A 27,266-nucleotide genomic window follows, 5' to 3' on the forward strand; every position below is an offset into this window, starting at 1 on the left:
TAGTGGTCCCGGTTGAAATTAGGATAGAATCATATCGCAAGCATTTATATGATGAAGATAATGACGACTCTAAATGGACGACCGGAGACTTTAAACTCTACATAGTCAACCGACAACTCTAAATGAACAACCAGAGACTTTAAACTCTACCTAGTCGGCTAACAACTTTAAATGTACGACAGAAGACTTTAAACTCTACATAGTCGACTGACAACTCTAAATGGACGACTGAAGACTTTAAACTGTTATAGTCGATCGGTAACTCTAAATGGACGACCGGAGACTTTAAACTCCACATAGTCGACCAACGACTCTAAATGGACGATCGAAGACTTTAAACTCTATATAGTCGATCAACGACTCTAAATGGATGACCGGAGACTTTAAACTCTATATAGTCGAACTGCGACTTTAAACTCAAGTATGAATAAGCATGTTCTCACGCCTACAAATTCTTAAAATCTTGATCAAACAATCAGATTTGTTCTAAGCCTCATAGATCCTGGATGAGTTATAAATAAATATTCGTTATGGATAGATCCCTGAGAGGAATCAATCTCTGCCATTGGTGTTGTTTTCTCTATTACCATCAACTCTAATGTACATGATAAATTTTCCAAGAAGCCCATGGGCATTTGAGTTTCTCTAAACCTGTATATTATTGTTTAGGTCTTACCCTTCGGTTCGGCGTTTGTATCCAACGGAGCAAAAATTAATATTAGAACAACTATCTACATGAGCATTGGAACTCTTTAGCTCCCGTCTGTTATCTATTCTTCATTATCTAATATCCTTGATATCGTTTGTGCTTTGCTTCTTTTCAATTCTCTTGCTTTTCTGATCTTTTGTTCACCTTAACTCCATTTTTTAAATGTTTTTCTAACTAATGCATTTTGCTTTTTTTCATAACTATATTTTCAACGTGAAAAATTATTGGTTTATATTTACGAAATAGAAACTTGAAATTAATAGGTTAGATATAAGGGATTATATATATTAATTATGTACGAAACAAGTCTATATACACTTAGTCAATATAAAAGAATAAATTAAATATAGATTTCAGAAGGATTAAGTTGCCCGTCAAAATTTTGTTTATCATCCAGCTAAATTTAATGTGGCTTAATTACGCCTCAGGATATCTTTAATAGTTAAAGTTCTATAAAAAGAAAAATATATGATCCTAATATATTACTCCATATCATATCAATATTTTAAAAATTTATTGAAATATCTCTAATAGTTAGAACTCTAAATAATTTTTATATGGTACAATTCATAACATGTAATTACATGACTACATACATATTATATTATTTTCAAAATAAAAAATTGTTTCAAAATTTTTACTATTATTTTTGAACTATAAATTTCAAATCTCACATCCACAATGGTTAAAATATTTTTATTCAACTTTTTTATTTCACAAATCTCTTCAAAAATATTGCATTGGAGATGTCCTAAATGACTATCTAATATCATAATTTACTAGCTTGTCACAAATGATGGAATGATCGGGATGAGTCATCGTTTTGTTTGCCAAATTAATGTGGCTTAATTACGACGAACTTAAATTTATATTGTAATATAAGAAAATATTGCTATTGTGAAATTTAATAAAAAAAATATTTGTCAATTATTCATTTGAAAAAACAAATTGTAACGGAAGGTTAAAGAATGATTAACAAAAATATAATTTTTGAAACTTCCATCAATATTGTACCAAGAGAGTGATAATGAAAGTATTTTAGACAATTCAACATTGATCATTAATTCTTCACTTGAATTATTGATAAAGGCAACATCAAGGTTTTCTTGAGTTTAGTCAAGTCTTGGAATGAGTGGGATATAAGTAATGAACCTTTGATGATATGTATATAATGGGGACCATATAATATGATCACCCACACGCTAAATTTTGACGATGACCCACACACAATCGACGTGTTTTGTCCGTTGACTTATTCATGCTTAGGGTCATAATTAGGAAATAATATATTTAATAAAATAATAAGTAAAATTTCCTTTTTCTAAAATTATGAATAAAATTAGAAAAATGATGCATGCAGCGAAACTGCTCAGTGAAATGCCTCCGCGACTGAGTTGGCAGCTTGTGTAGCCAAGTCCATCTCAGAGGAAAAAATGTGTACTTGGCCTTTTGTAGTCATTCGTTGGCTTTATCTTTCACGATTCACCTCTCATGCCCTAACTCTCCTCCTCCTTCTTCTTCTTTGTGTTCTTCATCCCGCTTATGACTCTCCTCCCATCAACGTGCTAACCCAGCGAAGGTCGCAGTCTCCTTCCCTACCCTAACTCTCCTTCTTCGTCCCTCGCGTTCTCTTTTCTCCCTTCCTAACTCCTTCAAATTCTTTTCTGCAATTCGTGCTAACCTAGCCCTAACTCAGTCACGCCTCCTCCTTCTTCTTCCCTCTCCCTTCCAAGGAATCAAAGTCCTCTATTTTGTAGAATTGCTTTGTCCTAATTTCTTCGCCTAAGTTCTCACCCCTAATTTCTTCACCCAATTTTCGACGTTGATCTCATCGTCAGTTTTGTGGTGGTGTGTGAAATCAGGCATTCGAGAAGCATAGGTTAGAGAAGGGCATCGCAGAGTACATCAAGGAGTTTAGTAGCAAGTACGGGCAAACTTGACACTGCATTGTGGGTCGTAACTTCAATAACCCACTTTTTTCTTTTCATCCCTGCACCTCTCTGATTCGATTTCAACAGTTGATTTTGTGCTTGATTAAAAAAAATAACAAAATTGAAGTTCTCGAAGAGTTTTCATGTTTTTATAGTTCAACAGTGTGATTTCATTTGGAGATATGGTTTATACATCCATAGATTGTTAGGTTTTCAACCTAAATAGCTCAACTATATACTCTTTTTTTCTCCTTCATGTAGATTGGAAACAAAACAATCTCATTGTTCATGTTCATATGTGGGTTTTTTTGTTGAAAGTTTCTGATTCTACTCAATCTTGGCATGTTGCTATTATTACTTTCTGACAAGTATTACTTTCATGGTCTTATTACTTTCCATTGTTCAGTTTATCTATTATAGAATGTCTATGTGAAAATACTCGACTTATTGTTGTTTGCAAATTAGTTATATACTTACAATGAGTCTACTGTGCACAAATTATATGAACCGGGTGAAGAATTGAAGGTTATTTGGGTATGTATTCTTTTTTTTAGCTCTGTTTTATTTTTTTGACTTTGTTTCATATTTTTTTCATTCTATCTCTGTTTTCTATTTATTTTTGGCCTTGTATTTTTTTTAAAATAAATGTAGGTGAAGAAAGTGTCATTGAAGAAGAAAAAAGTCATTCAAATGAGATAAAAGATAACAACGATCATGCGAATCAAGACTCATCTCCATCTACTAATAAATGAAGTCAAGCTTCTTGAGATTGGAATGACATTTTCATCTGAAGAAGAAGTTTGTACTTTTTATAATTCTTATGCTCAGAATGTTGGTTTCGGTATTTACAAATTAGGTGGTAGAAATAGAGATGAGGGAAAGTAAAAATATTTCTCTATTGGTTGTGCCAAAAATAGTAAGAATATATCTCAAGCAAAAAATATTTTATACCCTCGACCTTCTACTAAGATTAACGTAACTATTCGAAATGATGGAAACTTTGTGATAACTAGTGTATGCCTTGAACATAATCATCATATATTGATCCCTGGAAAGTCACGACATTTTAGATGTAATAAAGTATTGGATTTAGCTATAATAAGAAAATTAGAATTAAATGATCAAGCTAGAATAACTTTAAGCAAAAGTTTTCAATCATTTATAGTTGAGACTGGAGGCTATAAGAATTTGGCATTTGATGATAGAAAGTGTACAAATTATATTTTGGAAGCTAGAAGATTGAGGTTAGGGGATGGAGATGCTGAAGTTTTGAGTAATTATTTTTGTCGCATGTAAAGTAAAAACTCAATTTTTTTTTTTTATGTGCTTGATTTATATGGGGAATGTCGAATAAGAAATATTTTTTTGGACAGATGCAAGATGTAGGGCTGCGTATGATTACTTTTTTGATGTCATGACTTTTGATACAACCAATTTGATTAATAGTTATGACATTTCATTTGCTCCATTTGTTGGGATGAATCATCATAGTCAATATATTTTGCTGGGATGCGGATTATTATCAAGCGAAGACTCAACAACTTTCATTTGGTTGTTCAAATCTTGGTTGACATGTATGCGTAGACATGCTCTAAAAGCTATAATCACAGACCAATGTCGTGCCACCACAATTGCAATTGAAGAGGTATTTCCGAATTCTTATTATCGCCTGTTTTGGCATATCATGAAAAAACTTCAAACAAAATTAGGTGGTCATGCTCAATATAAAATGACAAAGAAACAATTGAAGAACATTGTTTATAACTCGCTTACAATTGATTAGTGTGATGAGAATTGGTTGACAATGATTGAGGAGTTTAATTTGTAGAACAATGATGGGTTGAAATCGATCTTTGCATTAAGAACGGAATAGATGGATACCTGTATACGTTAAAAATAACTTTTGGGTAGGTATGTCCACATCTCAAAGAAGTGAATGTATGAATACATTTTTTGATGACTACGTCCATTCTAAGATAACCTTGAAGCAATTTGTTGAGCAGTATGATAGTGCTTTGAAGAAGAAGATTGAGAATGAAAAATATTTAGATTTTGTTTCTTTTAATTATATCATGTCAGCTATTCTTGGTCATCTTATTGAAAGACAATTTCAAAATGCCTATACTAACAACTTATTTAAGTTGTTCCAAGATAAAATAAGATGGTTGATGTTTTGCGGTGCCTCATTATTAAGGAAGAAGGGACAACTTTAATATTTGAAGTAGTAGAAATTATGTTGGAAAAAATAGAGAACATGTACGAGAAGTTTCCTTTAAGGTACATTATACTGAGTTATATTGTCAATTGAAGTATTTTGATGTGGTCAACCAAGTTAAGTTATATCCTATTTGTCTTTGATGCTTGGTGTCTAAGAATGCAAGAACTTAGGAGCACAAGAAGTCGAGCGGGAGACGCAGCTAGCGAGAAGGATGACACAGAAAAGGAACCGACGGGCTCCGAGAAGGACGTATGCGATATTCAAGGGATGAGAAGCTAGGAAGGAAGCCTACTCGAGGAGAAGGTAGGAGTTGGATTTAGATGAGCTCAACTCCAATTGACTGGAGCATCACCCACACGAAGAAAATCAGCTAAGGAACTGATCTACTTCAGGGAAGGAGCCTTTAATGGCTTGGAAGACATCTTCCATGAACAGTATCAAAGGCATCTTCTAGCCTGTTGAAGCCATCTTCAGATGATCGTTGGTCGAAAATAAAGTTTTATCTTCAGCGATAAACCTCAGCCTATTGAAGGCACCTTGGACCTACTTGAAGGCGTCTTCAAGTTTCAGATAGAGTTTTCCAGGGGTTATAAAAAGACCCCTAGAGCTAGGTGTTGGGACCGAAATGTAGCTAGAGGGGGGGTGAATAGCTCGTCGCGATCTTCGTGGTCGATGTTGCTTGTTTCTTCAAAGATATGGAGCGGAAATACAAGAAACAACTACAACAATGCTAACAAATGGATTTTACTTGGTATCCACCTCACAAGATGTGACTAATCCAAGGATCCACACACTCACGCACCCTCCACTATGAATAACACTCCTTTATGGTAACTACCAAAGGCGGAGAAGCCCTACAAGTTCACACTACAAGAAGAAAAGGAAAGGATACAAAATACAAGCACAAAGCTTACAATGAGTACAAGAAAACCCTAACCCTAGCTTTCTTCTTCTTGTAGTAGATCCGCCTCTTGACTTGGAAGAACCTCCAAGAGCTTCAAGAACTTGCAGTGAGAACCCTGTGGAGAAGCTCTGTCATCGCTGGTGAAGATCTGAGATGAATGTCGTGAGTTCTATCGAAGGAATCGAGCGCCTGCAGCTTAATACGACGTCAATGGTCGGATCCCAATCGATTGGAATGCTCCCACTCGATCGGGGAGGCTTTGGATCGATCAACGAATTGATCCAGAGTGCCTCTGTGCTCTGGGAATTTGCCTGGATCGATCGGCTGATCGATCCAGGGCTTATCGCGACAAAACGCGACTTCCCAATCGATCCACTGATCGATTGGACCTCTGGATCGATCGGCTGATCGATCCAGAGGCGTTCTGTGCGCTCTGCGAGACTTGCCCACTCGAGGCTTGTCGCGGGGACCTTCCCAATCGATTGACCGATCGATTGGGCTCCAGCCGATCGATCGGCTGATCGATCCAGCTGCTGGTTTTTGCCCAAAACCAAGTCCCAAGCTCCCAAACCAACATCTGGTCAATCCATGACTTGTTGGTTCATCATGCCTAGCATTTGGTCATCCTTGACTTGCTAGGACTTCCTCACCAAGTGTCCGGTCAATCCCTTTGACCCACTTGGACTTTTCTTCATCATGCCAAGCATCCGGTCACTCCCTTGACCTACTTGGACTTTCACCAGATGTCTGGTCAACCTTGACCCATCTGGATTTCTCCGTGCCAAGTATTCAGTCAATCCTTTGACCTACTTGGACTTTCACCAGATGTCTGGTCAACCTTGACCCATCTGGATTTCCCCCGTGCTTGCCTTCACTCACCAGGACTTCCATTCTGCCTAGCTCCACTCACTAGGGCTTCTTTTCTGCCTGACTTCACTCACCAGGACTTTCATCTAGCTTCACTCACTAGGATTTCCACCTGGCTTCACTCACCAGGACTTCCATTCTGCCTACCTTCACTCACTAGGACTTCTCTTCTGCCTGGCTTCTCTCACCAGGACTTTCCTTTCTACCTGGCTTCACTCACTAGGACTTCTCTTCTGCCTAACATCCCAATTAGGACTTTCCTAGTCAAGTATCCAGTCAACCTTGACCTACTTGACTCTTCCACAACCAACCTGATCTGTCCCTGATCAAAGGGGAATTGCACCAAACCATCTCCCCAAATAAACAACTACACCTGCACTTGTCCATATCATCGAAGTCTTGTATTGTCAAACATCGAAACTCAAACCAAGACTCAGCTTGGTCAACCAAGTCAGCCTTGACCTGAGGGATATTGCACCAACACTAGGAAGTCAATAACATCTCCTATATTCATTTCCTAGTTTATTTCTCAGCTTTCAAAAAGTGTAAGAGATTTCTTCGCCTTCAACGAAGGAGATTTTTATTGAGCTTTCAACTGTCTTGGATTAACAACCACCTAGGTTGTAACCAAGTAAAAATAATGTAGCCTTCTTATTTATTTCTTTCTTTTGTTGTTCAATTTATTTCTGCTTTATTTTAATTGCACTATCTAACTAAGTTGAAAGATTGAGAAAAGGATTATTTTTTATTTTGCAAGCAATTCACCCCCTTTTGCCAGTCACACAGGACCAACACAATGGTCTTAATCTGCGAGGGGTCGTAGACATTCAAGGTATAAGTGGCGTATAAGGCAAACATGGAGACAAACAGGTGATGTGTGGAATGAAGTAGAATAGGAGGTTGCAGATACAAATCGCTTGCCAATTGTGGTGGCATCCATCCCGGTCCTGGTTGAGGTTGTCACTCCCCCAGCTCCTGGTGATACTCTTTAGAGGGAACAGGCTGAGAGTTCTCAGCAATCACAGAATGATGAAGTTATGGCTAGCAAATCGGAGGACTCAAATAGGTTGGGAGCCTCTTCCACATCAGTGGTCGAAGGGATATAGGAATTAAGAATTGGGGCATCTCAGACTATGACACTAACTTCTTCATCATTGGATGCATCAATGACCTTGGCCTCAATGTTCTCCTCCTTGGCCAAATCATCCAGCAATGGGACAATAGGCATGCCTATGCCTGGAGCTTTAGTGCATGTGTAAAGTAGTAGACAACTATGGGTCCAAGCAGCATGCATGAGAAGTGTCAAATGAAGGTTGCAGCTTGGAACATTAGGGGTGTTCACAAGTCCCTAGAATGCATTGGGGGGGGGGGGGGGGGCCAAGACCTCCTCAAGCACAAGGACATACAGGTGTTGGCACTATTCGAAATAAATCTCACAAAGGATTCTCTCTTACCCATTATGTAGAGGCGTTTCTCAAGTATGGGGCATGCTCATAATTTTAGAATGTCTAATCATGGACGTGTATTTCTCTTTTAGAATTTACAGAGAGTTGATATGGATATTATCACGATGACTGGTCAATATATTCATTTCCATGTGCGGTGTCTTTTGCCCGAGAGTGCTTTCTTGACTTCCTTTGTTTACGGACTGTATTCTATTATCTCTCAGAGACCACTATGGAAATCCCTTGTGGAGCTTGGTGGGACTATCTCAGAGCCGTGGATGATCATGGAGGATTTTAATTCGATATTATCAACTGAAGGCAAGAAAGGGGGTTCTCGAGTTACTAATTATAAAATGAGATATCTTCAAATTTTTGCCCAAGCATGTGGCTTGGTGTAAAGGTATCAAAAATGAATCTGACCTAACAACCCAACCTGAGTTGACAAAAAAAAATCAGGTTCAAGTTGGACATTTTCGGGTTCGGATAGGGTTCAGATTGGAGGATTTCGGGTTGAAAAGTTTTAGGTTGGGTTGGGTTCAGGTTGACCCGAGTTGATCAAAATATAGGGTTTAGTAGATTTTTTAGGGTTAAATCAAATTTTATTTTTAAAATTAAGATATTTTATATATATTAATATCAATATTAGTATGATAATGATGAAGAATTTAAATAAAAGGGAAAATTTTAAGGGAAAATAGACAAAAAAAAAAGTTATTTTGAATCAGATTTTCGAGTTATCCGGGTCAAGTTTGGGTTTGTTGGGTTGGTCGGATTCGGGTTCAGGTTTAGGGGTTTCGGGTTGAATTCAGGTTCAGGTTAAATTCAGGTTGGATTAAAAAAAAAATCAACCCGACCCAACCCACCTGAATTGATAGCCCTAGCTTGGTGGACCTTCGCTCCATTGGATGTCGGCTCACATAGACCAATGGTACAATTTCTTGTAAGTTTGATAGAGTTTTAGTAAATTCACACTGGTTGATGGCAGATAATGATGCTTATGCGGAGTTCATTCCTCTCGGATGTCTCTCAGACCACTCTTGTGGTATTGTGCACACCCTTGCATAGGATAGAGTGATGAACAAGTCTTTTTAGTTCCCCAACATGTGGACGTTGTACAGGGATTTCAACAAGGTGGTGGCAGAATCTTGGGCGGCAACGGTCGTAGGGACTGCTCAATTTGTGCTTAAGGTGAAGATGGATTGGTTGAAATGCAGGTTGAGGGAACTTAGCAAGCTACATTTTGGGCATATCTTGCAAAGGGCAAAGAAGGCAAATACAAACTTGGTGGAAATGCAAAAGGAAATTTTTAAAGGAGAGGTGATTCCTATGGATTATAGGCACATAAGGAAGCAAGCCACTCTTCTTGCGGAAGCTGAGAAGTAATTCTTTCAACAAAGGGCCAAACATGTGTATATAAGGATCTCAGATAAATGCACAAAATTCTTACATGATGTGGTGAAACAAAACAACAAAAGGAATGTTATCATCTAGCTTACCAAGCGGAAAGGGAATCAAACAAGCAATTTAGCAGAGGTGGTAGAGGAATTTATGGATTATTTTCACTCCTTACTAGGACAAACATCGCAATGTTGCCCTTTAAGAGTGATGCAATCCTTGGGAGGCGGCTAACTAATGGCTAAGCATTGGAGTTGTGTAGGCTAGTGGAGGTAGAAGAAATTCGGATGGCCCTCTTTAACATTGGGAGTGATAAGGCGTCAGGATCGGATGACTATGGAGCAAAATTCTTTAAATCCTCTTGGGATATTATCATAGCAGCGATACAAGAGTTCTTTCAATCCGGAGAGTTGCTAAAATAATAGAACCACTCCTTGATATCGTTAATACCAAAGGGGGATCATGCACCGGAAGTTGTAGATTATCGACTGTCTCTTATTACAATATCTTTTACAAGGTAATAGCTAAGGTATTAGTCGGCCGACTTGCTATGGTTTTGGGGTATCCTTTGAATCCGGCCCAGGTGGCTTTTGTGCAAGGGTGATCTATAGGAGATAACATCAATTTAATACAAGAGCTCCTTCGAAAGTATGCACGCAAAAAAATATCGTCAAGATGTATGATTAATGTGGATTTGAAAAAAGCATTTGATATGGCGAATTGAGACTTCTTTATGTCGGCGCTTGATGGTTTTGGTTTTCCCTAGTAATATCGAAATTGGATTAAAGAATGTGTCACCACAGTCTCCTATTCTATATCCTTCATGAATTTTTCAATGGACGGCGTGGACTAGGCAAGGTGACCCCCTTTCGCCAATACTTTTTGGTTTGTACATTGAGGAATTGTCAAGAAGAATTCATAAGGCTTCTTTACTACCATCTTTTCACTTCCACCCTATGTGTAAGGAGATTGGGATCACTCACTTAGCCTATGCTGATGATTTGATGTTGTTTGCTCGGGCGAATGAGACCTCCATAAGGGTGCAGGTGGGTTGTTTAGAGGACTTTGGGAATGAGGTGGGGCTGAAGGCCAATTCTTTGAAGTCTCATGTGTATATGGCAGGAATTGACTATTGGTTGCTACTCGGAATATCATACCGGCTCCCCTGTATAAAAATTTTGTACAAGTCCTGAACCATTCCTAACAACCTATTGTGTTCTTTAGAAATTAAATTTGAAATTACAAACAGAACTTAACATTATTGATTTCAAATTCAACTTATCTGTTCTTAGTGGTTTAGACTTGGATCGCAAACGATGCTTAACATTATTGATCCAAATCCACCCATGTTACAAATTCAATTAAATATTAATTTCAGAGATCGGCTTCCAGGTTAAACATGGCGAGGCACTAGGCCTTCTTGGGTATGAGAGCATCCATCACTTCCTAGACAAAGCCTTTCAACGAAATTTAATATTTAATTTCCTTATAGTAACTCTAGGTTTAACCAAAAAGAATAATCGAATCACAAGTTCGAAAAACAAAAGAAATACAAAATCGAAAACATAAATTCGATTACCTAGATTCATTAGCCTCTTGTGTTTGGTATTTCAAGATCTAAATAAAAGGATGAACTAGTTATGATGCGTAAACTAATAACTAGTTATACCTTTTATAGCTTATTGACCTCACGATCTTTTGTCGTATTCCTCTTCTTATCTCGGACGTTGTGTGGGCGATGATCTACTGAGATGAGAATCCACCCAAATCTCCTTATTCTCCAAGCAAGTTTCGGCCAACAACAAACTCCTTGAGTTGAAGAACTTCGACCACCAACTAAGCTCCAAGGGATGCAAAGAAACAAAGCCTCCTTTCTCTACTTCTTCTCCAAGCAAAATCCGGCCACCAAGGGTCTCCTAGAGATTGATGCCGCCGGCCAAGGAAGAAGAAAAGGGGAAGAAGAAGAAGAGAGGGAGGGTCGGCCACCTCAAGGAATAGAAGAGAGGAATACTAGATGTATATTGTTATGAGGTGAGGCACCTCTACCCTCTCTTTTATATTCCTTGGTCTTGACAAATAAGGAAAGTTTTAATAAAAACTTCCTTATTTTCTTTGCCATAGAAAGGAAAATTTAATTGATAAAAAAATTCTTTTTCTTCTATTAATGTGGCCGACCACTTTAAATCCTCCATGCAAGGAAAGTTTTAAACATAAAATTAAAACTTCCTAATTTGTCTCCAGAAATTTTTAAAATAAAAATTTTCTCTTTAAAAATTCCCTTCATGGTTGGTTATAAAATGAAACTTTTATAAATTAAAATCTCTCTATTAAAACATGTGGATGATTACAATAAGGAAAGTTGTCTCAAAATTAAAATCTTCCTTTTAACTACAAATAAGGAAAGATATCAAATCTTTTTCTTAATCTTTTGTAGAAACTATAAAAGGAAAGATTTAATTTTAAAATTCTCTTTTAAATCATGATAATGGTTACAAAAAAGGAAAGTTGTCTCAAAATTAAAATCTTCCTTTTAACTACAAATAAGGAAAGATATCAAATCTTTTTCTTAATCTTTTGTAGAAATCTATAAAAGGAAAGATTTAAACTTTAAAACTCTCTTTTAAAACCATGAGGATGGTTACAAAAAAGGAAAATTTTATCAAAAATTAAAATCTTCCTTTTAACTACAAATAAGGAAAGATATCAAACCTTTCTCTTAATCTTTTGTAGAAAGCTATAAAAGGAAAGATTTAAATTTTAAACTCTTTTTTAAAATCATGGCTTCCACATAAGGAAAGATTTTAAATAAACTCCTTTTATTTAATTGTGGCCGGCCACCTAAGCTTGGGTTCAAGCTAGGGTCGGCCACCTACTTGACCCATCCAACCTTGGTTTGGTCGACCCTAACTTGGGCTCTAAGCTAATTAAGCTTGGTCGACCACCTTAAGATGAGTAAGAATGTGGGTATGAGTGGATATAAGACTTTATAAATAAGAGGTTACGACAGGGACCGAGAGAAATAATTGATTTTGGTCTCCCGATAAACTTGAGCTTCCCGTGTTCGCCTCGAACACCCAACTCGAGTTCATCAATAATATCTCATTTCACTAAAGAGTTATTATTAAACTACCACACCAATCTCATATTACTATATGGGCTCCTTCTTATAATGAGTGTGTTAATCTCCCTGTGTTTAAGATATAGAATGTTCACTAATTAAATGAGTTACTGACAACTCTCTTTAATTAATATCTAGCTCCAAGAGTAGTACCACTCAACTTCATCGTCATGTAGGACTAAGTCCACCTGCAGGGTTTATATGGAAATCCTTATGAACTCCTCAAGGGGACATCATCAACCTAGATTACTAGGACACAGTTTTATTCTATAATCAATAATACACACACCATATAAATAATATCATTTCCCAACTTATTGGGCTTATTGATTTATCAAACTAAATCGTACCCTTTGATAAATTAAAGAAATGAATATTGAGTATATGTGCTTGTTATTATATCATAATAACAAAGGTCTTGTTCTTTTATGCAGTCAGTATAAAAAGAACTTACCTTAAATGATCCTTCTCAATACACTCAGAGTGTACTAGTATAATTTTATAGTCAAGATAAACTAATACCAAATTATACTACGACTATTCCAATGGTTTGTTTCTATCCATCTTAGTCGTGAGCTACTATTTATAATTTATAAGGAATTGATAATATGATCTTTTGTGTGTGACACCACACACCATGTTATCTACAATATAAATTAATTGAACAACTACACGTAGCATATAAATGTAGACATTTGACCAATGTGATTCTTTATTTCAAAATAAATGTTTGCAAAAATCTAGGATTTTAGTATACACTCTAATATTGACACCACAATAAAGGGTCGGTTATTGCAAATCATTGAGTTTCAAGAAGACACTTTCCCCTTTCGGTACAAATCATTAAGTTTCAAGAAGACACTTTCCCCTTTCGGTACTGGGGATTCCACTTGCAGCGGAGAAGTTGAGGATTGTAAATTATGGGTCCTTACTTGATGCTATCAAAACAAAGATAAATACTTGGCTGAATCATACCCTATCATATGCGGATCGATTGAAATTGGTTAGATCAGTTATTCAAGGGGTGGAATGGTTTTGTTTCTCCATGCTTCCCATCCTTAGTTCTGTTATTAAGAAGATTAAAACTATATGTAAGATGTTTAATTATGTGGTCCTCAAAGCATCCCCCAATATCATGGGCCACAATTTGTCTTACTAAGCAGGATGGTGCATATGGAATTCATGACCTACATGCTTGGAATGATGCTCTACTAAGCAAAACAGTATGGGACATTCAATCCAAAATGGACTCTCTTTAGGTGAGTTGGGTGCATCACCACTACATCAAGGGTGTTAATTTTTAGTAATCGTAGGTCAAACCTTTGGACTCTCCTCTTATAAAGAGATTAGTGGATATACGCAACAAAATCCTGCAAAAGTCTAATGGACAAGGAATGACCAACATGAAGATGATTGGATGGTTTGCGGTGGAGAAGAAAGGGATTGTACTTGCATATGATTTTTTCAGACCAAGAGGACTGGTAGTACTGGGTTAGGTTCTGGTGGAGTGGAGGTTTGAAATCATGTCAAAGCATCGATTCATTGTATGGTTACTTGCACATGGGAAGTTATAAACATCAGACAGGATGTCATATGATTTGAACAAAGAGTGTGCTCTGCCGGCGGCAAGATGAGTCTAACGATCATCTATTCTTTGAGTGCTCCATCACTCATGCACTATGGGCCAAGGTAAAGGATTGGTTAGAGATTACACATGATGTTCGGACATCAGATGGGCTTTTTTAGATATTATGGCAGCATTATAATAGAGGCAAAAGGAAAATGAAGGCGAGGCATCTTGGGGGTTTGAATATGATCTATGTCTTGTGGGAAGCTTGCAATCAGTGTCCGTTTGATGGAGTTTCTCTAGATGTTGATAGGATGTTTTGCAAGATCCAAATACATGTGTATCGCTTTGTGGACTTGCAATGAGTATGTTATATGTTGAGTGATTATAATGCTTAAATGAGTGGATTAGGTAGTTGAGAATGTGAGCTGGTGGTAGCGAATACCTCATGTTAGAGGTTAATTGCTACTACTAGCTCTTGATTTGTATGTTGTTGGGTGTCTTTTGAGGTATAACCTCTTATATACATTTACCTATTTTCTTTGAATAACGATGCCCTCTAAAATCTTTACCCCTGCGATAGGATAAACCACGACCTCTAATAGAAACTTGGGATTTAAGAGCTTGATTAAATGGTTGTGATAGGGGAAATAATTAATTAATCTTCACTTCATAGGATTTTAGAATACCTTGTCGATCCTCCAAATTCATGCTCTTTAAATCTCTTGTCTGCTCAATAACAGTAACAAGACTAAAATATTTTTCAAGAAGAAAACAAAAGTACCTTTTGTACAATTATCATATCATCCAAAGCTTCACTACTCAGAAGCCATTTGATTCACTATAGAACAAACTTTTATGAAATACTCAACAACACTATCATTTTCTTTCATCTCCAGTTTTCAAATTCTAATCTCAAAATTTGAAGTTGAATATTCTTCACTTGTTCATCACATTTATAAGCTTCTTGTAGAATTTCTGATGCAAATCCAACCCAATATGATTCCTTGAATTTCATAGGGGTATAGTTTTTTACTCAGGACTCAGAATCAGACTCTGTCAAATTTCACGCATATAAATTTTAGATATCTATATTTCTTATAGGGAACCATAACCACCAACTTTTGGGCCAAATTTCACCATTTATGCCCGATTTAAAGCCTCTAAAGATTTTATTACTATTTTTAGTAATTTTTATTTTTATGATATTTAGGATAATTTTAGTATTTCTGGTATTTATGGGTCCTAGTTTGTCTATATCAATGCCCTGTTTTATTAATTTTGATTTTTTTTCAGGAGATTTCTTTATCTAGGAAGATCTCTTTTCTTTCTCTTTGAAATAGGAATTGAGATTTATATATTAGGATTTCTTTTCTTTCTTAGTTTGAGGGTCTAGACTGTATATAAACATATATTTAACTGTTGAGGAATTAATTCTCTATTCTTAATAAAGTTTCTCATTTTGGTGGTTTCTCTTCTTGCCTTCACCTTAAACCACTCTTCTTGTCAGCCCACAAGATAATTGCTATCTTACCCGGCATCAATTTCCCAAGCTTGTGTTGGTGCGGGAAGTATCCGACAGTCGAACCTGTATTTTAATTATATCAAAGGGTCCAAAGTTAAGTTGTTTTGTTATCTAACAAGTTAAATGAGATTGCAGGAAAGTCCTAAGTATACTTAGGCAAAAGTCCTAGCTGCGGTTAGGCAAGTGGAAAATCCTAGGGAGAGATAACCCTAGGTCCTAGGGGTGGTAACCCTAGGCGGGAAGTCTTGGCAGGTCGAGGGCTTCGGGCAAAAGTCCTAGAGTCGAGAACTCTAGGTGGAAAGTCCTAGTGTCGCGAACCAGGTGAAAGACTGGGCGGGTCGTGGAGCGGGCGTCTAGAGGAAAGTCTTGGAGCCTCGGGCGTTGAGCAAAAGTCTAATTGGTCTGGAGAATCAACCAGCAACAGGTAAACTCTCCTGAGTGGAGTAGGTGAGGACACGTTCCCCAGTGAGGGAGCAGTAAGAGTCAGTTTGACCTAGGATTTTCGGTCGGAAATCCAAAGTCAGAACCAGACAATCCGATGATTGTCAAATTCTATGTTTTATTATGTTCTAACTTTGTTCTGCAGGGTATGTTGTGCTAACGTATTTTGCAGGAAATGAATTGGAATGTGTACCTCAAGAGACTGGTTGAAGACCTTCGTGTAGCAGGACAGAGGGCGCCCTCATGGAGCTTGAGGGCGCCCTGGACGCTGAGCAGAGGGTGCCCTCATGGAGCTTGAGGGTGCCCTGGACGCAAGTGGAGGGCGCCCTCCATGTAGTTGGAGGCGCCCTCAGGAGGATAAGCCGCGAAGAAGTCAAGGCTTATCGACGCTGCATTTTTGGCGGGCTTGAGGGCACCCTCCATGGTGTTGGAGGCGCCCTCCACAGGCTATAAAAGGCAGCCTCAAGTAGCAACAAGAAACAACAACGAAAACGCGATCCATCTTCCGTGCACTGCTTGAAGAACCGCCCAATAAAGCTATAGCAAGACACCGACAACCTGAAACCTCGAATTTCCTATTCTTAAAGTTGTTGGTATATTTTCTTACTTTACATAATTGTTGTACTCTAAAATTGTACTCTTGCGAACTTATAGTGATTGCCCAAAGTAAACGCTCAACGAGCGTGAGTCTTGGAGTAGGAGTCGCCCTAGGCTCCGAACCAAATAAAAAATCCTTGGTGTTTGCATTTGTATTGTTTACTTTTCCGCTATATTTACTCTTAGTTATCCGAAACGAACGTGAAAACGCTTTCGATCCAACAGCTTGCTTTGATGTTGTTGCTTTACAGATTTTCTCATACACCACTTTGTCTATTGTGATATTGATCTAATTGAGAGCATGAGTGCTCTTCTGATTATCCACCAAACTTTCTTTTCAACATCACTCAAGGCTTCTTCATAATCAACCACTACATTATTCAATCAAACTTAACTTGATGAACCACTACATTATTCAATCAAACTTAACTTGATGAAGACCAAAGCAATTTGGTTGAGTTCCAATAATACAATTAGTTTGGTCTTCCAAAAATGCAATTTGGTTTAGACTTCCAACATACTAGTTGAACGGGATCTTGTGGCTTCTGAGTTCAAAGTTTCGATCTTTGTCTTTGTAGTTTGGATTTTTGAGTGTAAATAGTGGAGGTTGGGTTTTGGGGACTAATCTTTTCTTTGATCTTAAAGTTAAGGTTTTGTTCTTCCTCCTTCAGCATTAGAGTTTTTTTTTTTTTATCACTCCAAGAAAAATGGATTAGAAGGAAATGTTGGATGGAAAAATGTATTCCAAATGTGTTTGAGAGTTGTCTTAGGTTTAGTCTCCCATTAGAAGTTGTATGACAAGAACATTGATTTAAATAGAATAATAATTGTGAATGTTGTGAATATAAATGTGACACAAGGGTGTAAATCGAGGATCTGAATTTCACTTCAGTCAAGTGACTTGTGTACGAGCCCTCATGTGTGCTTTGAAGTTAGACTAGTTGGAACAAAAATTGTCTATGTGAATCAGACAGTAATTTTACCAATGTAACATATTTTTCCTATTGTTCAAAATGTGTAATGGATACATTAATAATCGATCTATTTGTATTTTAGTAAACACCGGAACTAGGAGTTTCACTTCAGTCTTCAGGGAATTGTAAGAGAACCAGATGGATTTGTTTGTATTTTCATAGATACCGGAGCTAGAAGTTTCACTTCAGATAGTTGGAAGGAAACCTGATTCCAAATAGAAGGATGCAACACTGGGCTGACGAACAAATGCCTAGAAGTTTCCTGCTGCTACAAAAGAACAATAAACCTACAATTACTTACTAAGATCGAGTTTGGACGTGATAGACGAGCAGGCAACATTCTCTCCGTCATCTGACAATCTCGAAGGGCACCATGGGTTCCATGGAAGAATTGACATAATCACGGAGAACCGACGGAGAAGAGATTCCAACCTTAGCCAGCAAGCTGTCTCCCTCTTCCAGATCAACATTTCCCCAAGGATGTTTCTTCCACCTTGTCAATGCCTCCAGTTCTATAGCCACTTCTCTCATCAATGGTCGGTCATTGCTTTTCAAGCTCAAGCATCTCATTGCGAGCTCCGCGGCTGCTTCAAGCAACTCCGGAGTTCCTTCATCGACCACGCGTTCCTCCAATATTTCAACAAGTCGTCCAGAATTCACGCAGTCAATGAAAAGTGTGGCTAAATTCTTGACAGCTTGCGTCTTAGCCACAGGCTTCTTCCCTGTCAAGAGCTCAACCAAAACAACGCCGAAACTATAGACGTCGCTTTTATCAGTGAACTCCCCTGTTTGGAAATATTCAGGGTCCAGGTAGCCAAAGGTGCCACGAACCAACGACACCAATCCGTTCTGATCCAGAGGAACCATTCTGGAAGCTCCGAAATCGGATACTTTTGCAGTTAAGTTGTGGTCGAGAAGTATGTTGGTGGTCTTGACATCTCTGTGGATGACGGGAGTAGAAGCCGCAGAGTGGAGGTAGGACAAGGCTCCAGCTACTTCCGAAGAGATCCTTAGACGAGCATCCAAGGACAGAGAGCCTCTGTGGCCTTCATCGTGGACGTGGTGGGCGAGCGTGCCATTAGGCACGAACTCGTAAACGAGCATGGGGACTTGAGACTCGAGGCAGCACCCCAGGAGCTTCACCACATTCCGGTGATTGATACTGGAGAGAACCTCGACTTCATTTATGAACTGTTGGACTTCGGCTTCGTCGTTGCTTATCTTGGCCTTTTTGATTGCGATCACGTTTTGATTAGGAAGTACGCCGCGATAGACTGTTCCGGCGCCGCCCTCGCCGAGGATTCGGCTCTGGTTGTAGTTATCAGACGCTGCTTCAAGCTCCTCTGAGGAGAAGAGTCTGATGTCCGGTCGCAACGAACCGCCGTTCTTCTCAAAGAAGTGCTGCTTCAGCTCTCCGAGCTTTCTCTTCTTGTAAATCCAGTACAGCCATGACCCAGTCGCAATAAGGAAAAAGAGACTCAATCCAACACCTGCATCAATGCTCAAAAACAAATATCAATGACGGTTTCTCGTATAAACGGCAAACAAAAAATGATTCTAATAACTTGTGATGGCACATGTTGAGGATTTTATCAGTTAGTTATCTGAACAAAAACTGGTGTACAAGGCCCTGATCAGGATTAAATTCTTCTCGCTCACATCATAATCAGGATTAAATCTGGCCCAATCATGCGAGACTTACAGGCCCTCCACACGATTTCTCCGTGGAGGAAGTGGCACACCGATTTTGTTCGGGTTGTCTCGCTATAGAGATGTTGTTAATGACGTCCCACAAAATGAGTGGAAGCATTGAGAAATGACAAGATTATCGCTGTTAATTACTTGTTTGACGACAGATGCTACTACTACCATGTTTTTGGTTGTCATTTACGAAAGGGAATGTTTTAATCGAACCAATTCTGTTTCAGGATCAACAACTCGAGAATTCTGAAAAAGGGATTACAAATCGAGAAACTATGTAAAGGATGTATTGCATTAAGTGATTACCTAAACTGACATACAGTATTCTCAGTATGGATGTGCATCCGCTTCCATCTCTTCGGCCATCTCCATACATGTACCATGGGCAAGAGCAAGAATAGCTCCCCTCTCTATTATGGCACCGTTTGGCACATGGCGAAGTATCAGCTAAGCACTCGTTGATGTCTGATCAGATTTTGCAAAGATATCAGATATTGAGAAAATACTAAAGCAGGCAATATAATCAAGCTGATTCACAAAACAAAAGTTAGAATTTGGGGATTCCATAGGCTTAAGTTAACTTACCTGAGCATCCATTTGAATCATTGAGGTACGGGTTGCCGTGGAAACCTTGCGAACAATTACATAGGTAGCCCGGACCATTATTAGAGTTCCAGCAGTCGCTGTTGGGGGAGACACACGCGAAGTCGCGAGTGCCGTTTGCTTGCTCACAGGTCTGGTTCATGATGGCCCAATCCAGCGTCAATGGCTCATTCACCCTGTTGCTGTATTCGGTGAAGCTAGACAGGGTAAAGTTGAGTTTGCCCACGTCGGCCAGGAAGGCGTAGCTGCAGAGGGCGAAGCTGCAATTGGAATGATTGTTAAAGCTATCGACGAGCAGACTAAAGCTGCGGAGATCCTTGGGAATTGGCGTGGTGCAGCAGCCGATGCCGGAGCATGTACCATTGGGCATGAAGCTGGCGTTGGTGAAGTAGGACGAGCATCCAGTCCTGAAAGTGTTCTCCTCATCGTTACTAACAATGTAGCCGTGGGCGTCACAGCCGATGGCCACGAATCTGTTCCGGTCACTGGAGAACTTGTAGTTTGGGAGACCGATAATACTTATCGAGGGCAAGATAAAATCTGACTGGCTTCCGTTCTGGTAGTAACAATCTTTGGCGATATAGTTGTTGACGACGAGGGTGCCCTGGAAAAGCTGGATGTCCACCATGTCGATGTTGCCGCCGAGGCCGAGGTAGGGCGTGCCGTCGGTGCAGTTGATCTCGAAGCCTGGACGGGAGCAGCCGGAGTCGATGCCGAAGGGGTAGGGGATGCTCACGTTGCCGCACTTGGACTGGCACCCTGGTCGCACCCACCTGTCGGCGGAGTCGACCGACAGCGGCGGTGCTGTTTGGAGGGCTGCCGCTCCTGCTAGCAGTACAAGGCAGAGGAGGAGCAGAAATAAGTGCGCCGGCCAGGATCCCATCTTCGTTTGTCGATTAACTGGATTAGCAGCTCCTCAAGATCCACAATTGAGCGAGTTAGTTTTGTCGTTAAATATATTGATGAATATATAACGACATTTAGAGTTGATCAAATCAATCAAATTGTTCGTCAACAGTCAACTGACACGGTATATACTTGCTTAGAAGTTAGAAGGCTAATTTATACGACAGATCGTGGACGGTTGGATGTAATTTTTCTTCCTAACTTTTGCACGGTCAACGATGGTTGGTTGTATAATTATCCACTTGTCTTTTGTTTTTTTTTTCCCCTAAAACAATAAATGATCCACTTGTCTTTTGTTGATCAACTCTAATCAACATCACAAATTTTCCAAGACCCCATGTGCGTTTGAGTTTTTCTAAACTTCTATACTATGGTTTTGGTCTTATTTAGCCGTGGGTTCCGCCGCTGTATCAATTGACTAAGTAGTTATATAGATTCAGTCAAAAAATTTCAAGCTAAGTTAGAGAAATTCAAGATCATTCACCTCCTATGGTTAAGGAAGCTCTAAATATGTACATCTCTACATGCTCTATAGGTGTTGATTGAAACTTCTTGATTAACTCTGATCGCTGTTCTTCATCGTCGATCATCCTCTCTATAACATCTTGTGAAGTTTCTGCTTTGCTTCTTTACAAATCCCTTTAATTAATGCACTTCGCTTTCTTCATGTCCACTTTCAATGTACACAATAAAAAGAGAAATGATACGCTCAGTGAATTCAAAGCACGAAATGCTCAGGGAATGACTCAGCACTTGCTACGTGGAAAAAAAAAAAGAAATAAAAAAATCAATACGGAGCAAACAGGCAAGTTTTTGCCCTAAATCCCGCGGCTTCTCTTTCCCCTCCACCTGCGACGCGATTCTCGGCTCGACTTCTCTCTTCTCCTCCACCACCAGCGAAGCCCTGTCTCCCTTCTCCTCCACCACCAGCGAAGCCCTATCTCCCTTTCTCCCTTCTCCTCCACCATCAGCGAAGCCCTGTCTCCCTTCTCCTCCACCACCAGAGAAGCCCTATCTCCCTTTCTCCCTTCTCCTCTACCACCAGCGAAGCCCTGTCTCCCTTCTCCTCCACCAGCAAAGCCCTAAAGCTCCTCCACCAGCGGCGAAGCTCCAAGCTCCTCCACCACGCTGTGAAGCTCACGCGGCTCGGCTCGACTTCTCCCTCCTCCTCCACCCACAACGACGGCCAGCTACTCCACGCTGACAGCTCCTCGAAGCTTCTCAAAGCCGAGCATCTCCACGCGGCGAAGCTCCAAGCTTCTCCACGCTGTGAAGCCCTAAATCTCCTCCACACGGCGAAGCTCCAAGCTCCTCCATGTTGTGAAGCTCCTCGAAGCTTCTCCTCCACGCTGTGAAGCTCCTCAAAGCTTCTCGAAGCCCTAAATCTCCTCCACGCGGTGAAGCTCCAAGCTCCTCCACGCTGTGAAGCTCCTCCGCTAGTGAAGCTCCACCACCAAACATCCACCAGAGAAGCTACTCCTGGCAGTATCTCGCTCTTCCTCCTGCCCTTTCCATTCTGGTAACTCACAGTATCTACTCTGGCAGTATCTTGTGTTTTAGTTAAATGTATAGGAAGCTCATGAACTTTCTTGTCTATTTTTGATGAACCAACATGGATGGATAGGCATAGCAGAATTTATTACCTTTAAGATTTCTTCCTATGCAAAGAGTTTCCAATGTATAGGAAGTGGATTCACTCACTGTATCTTCTCCTGTATTTTAGTTAAATTTCATGATTCATTATCCTACTTAAAGGGGTACCTTGATTGATGCTTTGTTGTTTCTTCACAAATATGACATCAATAATGTGTGTTGTTTATTCCTTGCTATTTTGTAAGTTATGTGTATTTATAACAGCAAAAGAAACCTATTGAATTATTTATTTATGTATGTTCCTTGTTATGTTCTCATTTCAGTTTTTTTTTCCTAATGATGTTCTTAAACATTTCTTTGTGCTATTATTTATTTATGTTTGCCAATAACTATTTAGTTTGAATTTAGGTTGTAAAATTGTTATGGAGCAAGAACTATTAATTGAGGGTGATGTGCAAGTGTTGGGTGATTCGTCAAGCTCAAATACACTTGATACTCCACAAGTTGGGATGTATTTTTCATCTGAAGAAGAAGTTCGTGCTTTTTACAAATCATATGCCCCAAGGTCTTGGTTTTGGTATTTCAAAGTTGGGTTCCAAAAAAGGAGATGATGGCCAGATAAAGTATTTTTCATTCGGATGCTCTAAAAATGGTAAGACCATTCCTAAAGTGAAAAATTCCTTTTATCCTAGAGCTTGTAGCAAAACGGATTGCAAAGCAAAGATTAATATTACAGTTCAGAATGATGAATTATGTGTCATTACTAGTATTCAACTAGAACATAATCATGCATTAAGTCCAAGGAAGTCAAGACATTTTAGATGCAATAAAGTGTTAGATTCTCAAACTAAGAGGAAATTAGAGTTGAATGATCAAGCAGGAATAACTTTGAGTAAAAGTTTTCAATCATTTGTTGTTGAAGCTGGTGGTTATGAAAATTTGTCGTTTGATGAGAGAAAGTGTATAAATTATGTGGCTGAAGCACGGAGATTAAGGCTTGAGAATGGTGATGCAGAAGCCTTGAATAATTACTTTTGTCGTATGCAAAGTAGAAATTCAAATTTCTTTTATGTAATTGATGTAGATGAAGATTCTCGCATCAGAAATATATTTTGGGCTGATGCAAGATGTAGGGCTGCATGTGATTCTTTTTCTGATGTCGTTACATTTGATACCACATATCTTACCAATAGTTATGATATGTCATTTGCTCCGTTTGTTGGAGTAAATCATCATGGTGAATTCATATTACGTGGTTGTGGTTTGATATCTAAAGAAGATTCAGAAACTTTCATTTGGTTATTTAAATCATGGTTGGCATGCATGTGAGGAAGAGCTCCACGAGCTATTATTACGGATCAATGCAAAGCCATGGAAATTACAATTCTTGAGGTATTTCCAGACTCTCATCATCGTTTATGTCTTTGGCATATTATGAAAAAACTTCCATCTAAGTTTAGTAGTCATGCCAACTATAAGTTGATAAAGAGAAACTTGAAGAATATTGTTTATAATTCTTTGACATCTACATAATGTGATAGCAACTGGAAAAAGTTTATCAAAGAATTTAACTTGGAGAAAAATGATTGGTTGAATTCTTTATATGAAATTCGTCATAAGTGGATGCCTGTGTATGTGAAAGATAAATTTTGGGCAGGAATGTCGACAAGTCAAAGAAGTGAAAGTATGAATGCTTTTTTTGATGATTATGTTCATTCAAAAACAACTTTGAAGCAGTTTGTTGAACAATATGACAATGCTTTGAAAAGCAAGATTGAAAAGGAAGATAATTCTGATTTTACTTCTTTTAATTCAATAATTCCGGTCATCAGTGGCAATCCAATTGAAAAGCAGTTCCAAAGTGTTTACACTAACAAGATATTTAAGTTGTTTCAAAATGAACTATGAGGCTTGATGTTTTGTAATACTTAATTTGTGAAGGAAGAAGGATCAACATTGTTTTTTGAGGTGATGGAAACTGTATATGGAAAAGATGGAACAACTCCAAAAGAGATTTCCTTTTGGGTACAATATAATGAGTTACAATGTCAGATGAAGTGTTTGTGTCGTCTCTTTGAGTTTCGTGGAATTGTTTGTAGACATTTGATGTCTGTTCTGGTAAAAAGAAAAGTCACTACAGTTCCAGAACATTATATTTTAGAACGATGGCGTAAAGACATTAAACGTGGATATCAAGGAATCACTAATATTTATGATGATTCTTGTCAGCATGCAGAGGAAAGACGAAGATATAATAATCTTCAACCATTGTTACAGGAAGTGGGACAACTTGGGTCAAAAAATGATGAGAGGTGCTTTGTTTTAATAGGGATATTAAAAGAAGCAAAAAAAGATTTATGGATACCAACATTGGTGATTCATTGGATGGTGATCATGATAGCAACATAATACATGAGGAATCAAGAAATGAGAGCAAAAAGTTTCACAGTCCACTGAAAGTAAGGTCTCGTGGGCATCCACCGACGAAAAGAAAACAATAAAAAATTGAGCAAATTGAGAAAAGGGCAAAGGCAAAGTCTCGAAAAAAGGTTTGGTTTGTATATTTGGGTGTAATTTGTTACTTTGGTGTTATGTTATGTTGCTAATTTGTATAAGTACATTTGTCTACAGGGTTCTACAATTGATAGAAAGCAAGATGAGTTATCAAACATTGAACAAATTGATAAATTTTCAGGTTTGCTTGTAGATTCTTCATTTATTGTATTTCCAACTTTTTTGTTAAATCTAAGTGGTGATTCTGTTCTTATAGAGAGTCAGAGATTGTTTAGATTGGATAAAGAACTGCTGGTTCCTAATGATATTATTCAGGTATCATTATTGTTTCTTTCACTTTAATGTTTGACATATTACCATCGTAGCCCTTCTATTACCGGTAACTATCATGTAACTTCATTCTTTGTATCAAAATTTGTATTTTCTATGTAACATTTGGTTTGGAAAGAAAATGGTCTAAGTGTGTGGACATATGTGCAGACAATGGAGAGAACAAGGTCTTTTGAGAAGCCTATTGATTTGTTACAAATGCATGCTGATTTGTTCAAGGTATCTTCTCTTATCCAGGAGGACACAAATTTTGGAAAAGATTTTTTTCACAATCCTTGGCTTGATGGTAGATGCTCATGATTCTCTGTTTGTTCCAGGAAGGCGAGAGTGCAAAGATGAATTTTGAGATTAATGATTATCCAGGATATGGAGATGAAGTATTTCGTAAGGGCAAGAGTTAAAATGCTGCTACTAGAATGTAATAGAAGATTGTAATGCAATTGAACTTCTAAATTTTGTGTATTACTTGAATTGTTGTCTTATTACTGAACTTCAAACACTTTGATTTCCTTATGGGGATTTTGTCTTAGTTATTTTGTATCTTCAGAGTTGGACTGCTGTTGGTCACCCTCCCTTGAAGTAATTGTAGAAGTTATATTGTGTTATTGCTCTGCCACATGTAATTGTAGAAGTTATATTGTTTGGCTTGATCATGAATCTCTTCAATGGAGTTTTTGCTCATTCAACAAATCTAAGAATGTTCTGCTTAGAGTACGTGATTAAGATTTAATCTGGAGTTGTTCTTGGCCTTTCCTCTTATTGTTAATTTGGAGTAATCCTTTAGCCTCTTGTTACTGTTTATGTTCATTTAAAGATTTGTTTTGATGACAATTTTTTTGAAAAAATGAGGATGACTGATTCTGTAAGCTTTCCTGGTTCAACACCATGTGCATAATTAGTGCAACCATGCAAGGCAGAGCTCAAAGGAAAAAAAAGAGAATAGAAGAGAGACTGCAATGCAGAGTAAGTGTTCGCTGGAGTTACTTCTCACACGACAGTATTCATGAAATTTAATAACAGCATCAGAAAGTCTACACATCATATTGAACCTCCAACAGTTGATAAGTCTACTCACAGCAAAGCATCCCATGCGCACTCATGGTTATTTAGCTTCTAAATAAAAGGCAGGGAGATGATGCAAGCAACTAATTCGATGAAAGCAAAATAGAAACTGCAACTATGGAACCTAAATGAGTTCTGTGAAATTTGTAGCACAATCGATAGTTCAAATTTGGTTGCTTCTTTGTGATATATTTAGTCACTGGTCACTTCTGTTAAAGAATCCAAAGGCTCAGTCGGATTTTGGATGCTTTGTGTTAATCGCTTGCACTCAAGTAGTTGTCCGCCCGCAACAAAGGTCATGGAACATTACAGATAATGTTATATAGCAACATGAGGAAGTATCTTTTGTAAATACAAAATTTGTCTAAAGTCACTTCCATAAGTTTCAAGAGTTAGAGAGTTAATATGACATTCAATAGACAACATATCTGAATATCATGCAAAAAGCACATTAAAAACTTGATTTTAGTCATAATATTTTGAATCAACTATCCGTCTATTGAGAAATCAAATTGATAGACCTAAATATGTTACAAAAATTTGTAAATGATAATCAAAAAAGCTCAAAAGGAAGAAAATGTTCATCTTAAAATTCATGCCAAAATCTTTACAGAATCAGTCATCCTCATTTTTTCAAGAAAATTGTCATCAAAACAAATCTTTAAATGAACATGAATAGCAACAAGAGGCTAAAGGATTACTCCAAATTAACAATAAGAGGAAAGACCAAGAACAACTCCAGATTAACTGAGAAGATACATTAAATCATAAAACACTGATAAGGTACATTAAAAACCTAGAAACATCTTTCATTACATCTAAAGTTAATTTCTTATAGTAAATTACATCAACCACCTTAAAATCAT

At 38.2% G+C, this 27,266-nt stretch overlaps 1 protein-coding gene and 1 long non-coding RNA gene across 2 annotated transcripts; one reads left to right on the plus strand and one right to left on the minus strand.

Moving 5' to 3' along the window:
* Window positions 1-2,098: 2,098 nt before the first annotated feature.
* Window positions 2,099-3,530, plus strand: LOC122030584. Its single transcript, XR_006125480.1, has 2 exons — window positions 2,099-3,174; window positions 3,292-3,530. It is a non-coding gene; the product is annotated as an uncharacterized LOC122030584 (long non-coding RNA).
* Window positions 3,531-17,700: 14,170 nt separating this feature from the next.
* Window positions 17,701-20,960, minus strand: LOC122030176 (wall-associated receptor kinase 2-like). The gene is made up of 3 exons (XM_042589345.1): window positions 19,978-20,960; window positions 19,699-19,857; window positions 17,701-19,181 (listed from the first exon to the last, which is right to left on the minus strand). Exons 1-3 carry the CDS (start codon window positions 20,876-20,878, stop codon window positions 18,040-18,042), a joined length of 2,202 nt encoding a protein of 733 aa, XP_042445279.1. The 5' UTR covers window positions 20,879-20,960; the 3' UTR covers window positions 17,701-18,039.
* Between the last annotated feature and the right edge of the window lie 6,306 nt (window positions 20,961-27,266).

The sequence above is a fragment of the Zingiber officinale genome, chromosome 10B (genome assembly GCF_018446385.1).
Source record: "Zingiber officinale cultivar Zhangliang chromosome 10B, Zo_v1.1, whole genome shotgun sequence".
Taxonomy (NCBI): Eukaryota; Viridiplantae; Streptophyta; class Magnoliopsida; order Zingiberales; family Zingiberaceae; genus Zingiber; species Zingiber officinale.

Coding starts and splice junctions, on each gene's coding strand:
- LOC122030176 (XM_042589345.1), bottom strand. CDS start 20,878: ATGGGATCCTGGCCGGCGCACTTATTTCTGCTCCTCCTCTGCCTTGTA. Junction 19,858..19,977: donor TGATTCAAATGGATGCTCAG/GTAAGTTAACTT, acceptor AAATCTGATCAG/ACATCAACGAGTGCTTAGCT. Junction 19,182..19,698: donor AATACTGTATGTCAGTTTAG/GTAATCACTTAA, acceptor GCATTGATGCAG/GTGTTGGATTGAGTCTCTTT.